This window comes from Thalassophryne amazonica, chromosome 2 (genome assembly GCF_902500255.1).
Source record: "Thalassophryne amazonica chromosome 2, fThaAma1.1, whole genome shotgun sequence".
NCBI classification, from domain to species: Eukaryota; Metazoa; Chordata; class Actinopteri; order Batrachoidiformes; family Batrachoididae; genus Thalassophryne; species Thalassophryne amazonica.
In genome coordinates this window covers 6,859,686-6,865,524 of record NC_047104.1, presented here as the reverse complement: position 1 = coordinate 6,865,524, position 5,839 = coordinate 6,859,686, and the positions used below count along the sequence as shown (strand labels likewise).

The window sequence follows — 5,839 nt, the reverse complement described above, 5'->3', positions numbered from 1 at the left end:
GTGCCACGGCATTGGCGTTTACCCTGATGGAACAGAGGGTCACTTCCCTGTGATTTCGGGTTGTAGGGAGAAAACTGAGTGTATGCACCAAACAGCAGTTCTGAGTATTCGGCTGGACTCCTGCATGGGGCTCCAGTGGGGGACTCCATTGTTCTGCTGCGGGACTTCAACACAAGCATGGGCAATGACAAAAGACACCTGAAGAGGCGTGATTGGGAGAAATGGCCTCAGTGATCTAAACCCAAGCGGTCATTTGTTTTTGGACTTCTGTGTTAATCATGGAATTTCCTTAAACACCATGGTCAAACATAAGGATGCTCATAAGTGTACATAGTACCAGAACCCCCTAGACTGAAGGTCCATGATCAATTCTGTGATTGTATCATCTGATCTGGGGCTGCATGTTCTGGACACTCAGGTGAAGAGAGGGGCAGAGCTGTCAACTGATCATCTTCTGGTGGTGAGTTGGTTCAAAGGGTGAGGGAGGAGTTTGAACAGACCTGGTAAGCCCACATAGATAATGCGGGTGAACTGGGAACATCTGGAGGAGCCGACTGTCTGAGAGATCTTCAACTCATACCCCTGGTGGAGCATGGAGCACTGAACCAGAATAGGCAATATTCAATGCTTCCATTGCTGAAGCTGCAGCAGGGAGCTGTGAAGTGAGGATCTTTGGTGCCTCAAGGGGCAATAACCCTCAAACACCATGGTGGACACTGGTGTTCAGGGAAGCAGTCCGACTGAAGTCTTTCCAAGATGTGATCTCAGAGGAGTCCGGAGGTAGTCTCAAGGTACAGACAAGCCCGAAGGGCGGCAGTCTCTGTTGTGATGGAGACAGTGAGTGTGGAAGGAGTTCAGAGCAACCATGGTTTTGGTCAGCACCATGGTGGACCGTGCTGCACCTTAGTACAGGAAAACGGGCAACCATCCAAGCTGTATACAGTAAGGATGGGACTCCGTTGACCTCAATGGAGGAGGCAATCAGGTGCTGAAAGGAGCACTTTGAGGAACTCCTGTGTCCGACTGGAGTGCTCTGTAGAGTAGAGGCAGAGCTGGAAGCTGATGGGGGATCATTATCAATTTCCCTGGTGGAAGTCACTAAGGTAGTCAAACAACTCAGCAGTGGCAAAGCCCCAGGGGGTTTATGAGATCCATCCAGAAATGCTGAAGGCTCTGGGTGTGGAGGGACTGTTTTGGATGGACGTCTGTCTCTTCAACATTGTGTGGCGTTCTGGGACAGTGCCAAAGGAGTGGCAAACTGAGGTGGTGGTCCCCATATTTAAAAAAGGGGACCAGAGAGTGTGTGACAATTACATGGGCATCTCACTACTCAGCCTCCCTGGTAAAGTCTACTTCAAGGTGTTGGAAAGGAGGGTCCAACCGATAGTCGAACCCCGGATTGAAAAGGAACAATGTGGGTTCCATCCTGGTCGTGGAGCAACTGACAAGTTCTTCTATCTCACAAGGATCCTGGAGGGTGCCTGGGAGTATGCCCATCCAGTCTACATGTGGTTTGTGGACTTGGAGAAGGCATATATTTGGATAGCACAGGAGATGCTGTGGAAGGTGCTGCAGGAGTATGAGTGAGGGAGCCCTTCTCAGGGCCATCCAACTTCTGTACTCACAAAACGAGAGCTATATTCGGGTCGTCAGCAGTAAAGGTGATGACCCAAATATTCCGACAAGCATGACTTTGATTCACGCACTAGCACGACTTGTGTCGTACTGGAGAGTAAACACATCTTTATCGGGTGCAGACTGAACGTAAGAGGGGAGCCGGTGCGTGCTACTGCGCACAGAGAATTTTGAAATGTTCAAAAAAAAAAAAAACTTACATGGACAAATGTCGTGCTATGTGGCGCGATCTAATTGCCAACACGATGTGCAGCTCATCAAGTGGAGTAAAGAAGTGAACAGAGCGAGTGGTGATGTCAGCGGATCGCTTCAGAGCGCAGCTCGTCTGAAGGATTATAACAAGAAGTTAAATCTGTTATGAACATACTTTAACAGCTGCACACAAGAAGGAAAGAACACACAAATGTTTTACCAAGCCATGACAAAGTAAACATGGGGGAGGTGATGGTCTAGTGGATAAAGCGTTGGGCTTGAGACTAGAGGATCTTCGGTTCAAATCCCAGCCTGACCGGAAAATCACTAAGGGCCCTTGGGCAAGGTCCTTAATCCCCTAGTTGCTCCCCGTGTGTAGTGGGTGCCTTGCATGGCAGCAGCCTCACATCTGGGTGAATGTGAGGCATTGATGTGTAAAGCATTTTGAGCATGTGATGCAGATGGAAAAGTGCTATATAAATGCAGTCCATTTAAATATGACAAATAATAACCTTTTTAGACAGCTGAAAATGCTTTATCCAGCTCGTTAGGTGTGCACACGTGTGAACGGCACCAACTGAAGCCTCCTCTGTCATTCAGGAAACGATTACAGCCGTTTTCACGGGCTAATTTGCAGAGAAAATGATTAATCCGCCATGAAATAATTATTTTATATACATAGCATCCAGCGCAGAGCACATGGCAGGCGGTAGAACAAAGAATGGCGTCCAGCTGGGATCACACCGGGTGGGATCGTCATGACGACGGGCATGCAAGTGCGTGAATCAAGGACATGCTCTTGTCACTGCACCTTAAGTTAGATTAATTTCTGGTGGAGGTTGGCCTCTGCCAAAGCTGCACCTCATCACCAATCCTGTTTGTGATATTCATGAACAGGATATCAAGGCGTAGTCAAGGGGAGAAGGGTCTTCACTTTGGTGGGCTCAGGATCTCATCACTACTTTTTGCAGATGATGTGGTCCTATTGGCTTCCTCAGCCTGTGACCTCCAACACTCACTGGATCAGTTCACAGCTGAGTGTGAAGCCGCTGGGATGAGGATCAGCACCTCTAAATCTAAAGCCATGGTTCTCAGCAGGAAACCGATGGATTGCGTACTCCTGGTAGGGAATGAGGTCATGCCCCAAGTGAAGGAGTTCAAGTACCTCGGGGTCTTGTTCGCAAATGAGGAGACAATGGAGCACGAGACTGGAGCTGGGTGCAGCGGGGGGGGGGGGGGGGGGGGGGGTTGCATTCACTCTACCGTACGGTTGTGAGGAAAAGGGAGCTGAGCCAAAAGGCGAAGCTCTCGATCTACTGGTCAATCTTCGTTCCTATTCTCACCTATGGTCATGAGGGTTGGGTCATGACCGAAAGAACTACATCACGGGTACAAGCAGCAGAAATGGGCTTCCTTAGGAGGGTGGCTGGTGTCTCCCTTAGAGATAGGGTGAGAAGTTCAGTCATCCATGGGAAGCTCGGAGTAGAGCTGCTGCTCCATCACATTGAAAGGAGCCAGCTGAGGTGGTTCAGGCATCTGGTAAGGATGCCCCCTGGGCGCCTCCCTATGGAGGTATTCCAGGCACGTCCAACTGGGAAGAGACCCTGGGGACTAGGTGGAGAGACTATATCTCCACACCAGCCTGGGAACGCCTTGGGATCGCACAGCCAGAGGTGGTAAATGTGGCCCGGGAAAGGGAAGTCTGAGGTCTCCTGCTGGAGCAGATGCCCCTGCGACCCAATCCCGGATAAGCGGTGGAAGATGAGTGAGTGAGTGAGAAAAAGTGACTCTATATTCAAAAAAATGGTCAGAAACTTGGTTATTAAAATTGATTCCAGACAAATCTAAACAAATAGTTATTGACCAAAAATGAATTTATGTAACAGTAGGCACTGATACAAAGTAGTAATCAGAAAGCAAATGAGGTGAAGACAGAAAGGGTGGATAAAGAGAAAGACTTAGTTATTATAGAGCTTGACTTTTACTGAAAACAGATCTCAAACTATGAAAAAGGCATCACAAATGATGCGTATAACCAGAGGAACTTTCCATAATCTCACTCCAGAAGTTTTTTCAGCCACAATACAAGTCCAGGGTTTTAAAAGGTATATACTTTGATATATGTGTTGAATTGTACTAAATACAAGGGGTTAGGAGCAGGCTGGAATATGGAGACCTGATGCGGGGTCCACCATACATTGGAGAGACAACATACATTCAGAAACAAGCAACGAAACAAATAAATGGGTTCTCAGAATATAAGAGGAAGAGGAAAAGCTCCCAAAAATTGTTTCCTGGCACAAAAGAGGGGATTATGATTGAGGTTTGTAAAATGGTAAATAATATTTCTGACAGCGAATGTACTCTTGATCTACAGAAGACAAGAGAAACTATTTAAAAGAAAGTCACATTTGAATTTGAGGAAATTTTATTTGCAATGAGAGTGGCACACAATAACAGCAGTGTGTCAGTTTTAAAAATAGGGCTGACAAACACTGGTGAAATGACAGTGAATATAATATTAACAACAATGGACAATCCGAAAAAGTAAACTGCTGTTGAAGCACTTTGTCCATGTATATTTAGATCTGGATAAAGACGTATTTTACATGTGTTCAGCAAATAAACTTAGCATCACAGAAAATCGATGGCTTTTTTCAGTATTTTCAGAGTGATGTGGAGAATATATTTTTCATTTATCAATGTTTCACATAAAATAAAACATCTTCTCGAGGGTTTTTAGTGTGATGTGGAAGATATATTTTCATTTATCGGTGTTGTAAAATAAAGAGATTTTTCCCTTAAATAATGGTTTAATTGCACTTACTCTCTGCGGCGGCGGGCCGGAGGCAGGACGACAGAACCAGCATCATCAGAGCCCAAAACAAGGTCAAACGGCGTCTTTCTGTTCCACACCTCATGCCTGAAAAAGAAAATCCTCCCCAATCCCACAGAGGAGCGCACCGTGGGCAGGGAAAAGTCGCCTTGGCGTGATAAAGTCAAAGCTTTTCAGCAGCAGCCAGCTGCTTTTAGCTATTAGCCGGCTAATGGAGCTAATGGCTACCAGGCTAGCGGGCTCGCGCTCTGACGGATTCCAAAGGGAATCTATTCTCCAAAAATCTCAGATTTACTCCTGCGGGCAGAAAACGCGCAGTTATAGTGCTGATTATTTGTGGCAAAAGCAACAGTGTGTCGGTGTGTGCGGATACGATAATGCGGTTAAAGTAGCGGAGGAGAATCCTCTGTAATCCGCATCTTCACACTCCATGTCTGTGCGCAAAAAAAAAAAAAAAAAAACATAAAAATAAAAACCTTCCACACGCAGGAAAAAAAAAATTGTTCAGTAGAAAACCGAGCAGATCCACGACTGTTTGTTTGTGAATATCGAGGATAAATCTATGGTTTCAGACAGCAGCAGCCTGCAAGTCCACGGCCGCCGGGTCCTGATCGAACCGTCCGTACCTCCGCTCCGATACACAGGCAGGGTTCGATTAATGAGCAGGTAGATTCTGCCTGTAAACACGGCGCCCACTGCACAGATCGTCTGTGTGCGCAAAGGTGAATCACTCCCGAGCCTCCTGCCCCGCCTTCCAAACGCTGGTTGGACTGCGGTCTGGTCACCATGGCAACACTCTCATCATCCGCTTCTACAAACAGAAATGACAACTGCAATGACACAAAAAATGTGTGCGTTTATATACACGTAAAGGTGTATATAAACGCACACAATATATATAATATATATATTATATAATATATAATATTAGATATTATTATTATACGAGTATATTTGGTATATATATTACCAAAAAACACGAAAACAGCTGCCAATCATCACTTAGCAAAAAACATGATTTAAAACAAATCTGCATTTCTCGTCTATTGCAGCAGACTGCCTCCCGAATAAAACTGATTTATCACTCTGAAGAAATTCTGTATTTTTAAAGGTGAAGGTCAAGTTCTGTCTGGGAGCATGCCATGTGTCACATAGTCCACCACACTGCAGAACCGC

General features: G+C 46.0%; 1 protein-coding gene across 4 annotated transcripts in view; it reads right to left on the bottom strand.

The window, feature by feature from the left end:
• LOC117522029 (insulin-like growth factor 1 receptor) overlaps nucleotides 1–5,197 on the bottom strand; it is a 117,260-nt gene extending 112,063 nt beyond the window's left edge. For 3 of the 4 annotated variants that reach the window (XR_004564124.1, XM_034183400.1, XM_034183416.1), the window contains exon 1: nucleotides 4,655–5,197. Coding sequence is in view for 3 of the 4 variants with exons in the window: in XM_034183400.1 (XP_034039291.1) it covers nucleotides 4,655–4,748 (94 nt within the window). In the remaining variant the exon portion in view is untranslated. The remainder of the gene's footprint in view (nucleotides 1–4,654) is intronic. The other variant, XM_034183409.1, reaches the window with a different exon arrangement.
• Nucleotides 5,198–5,839: the final 642 nt, after the last annotated feature.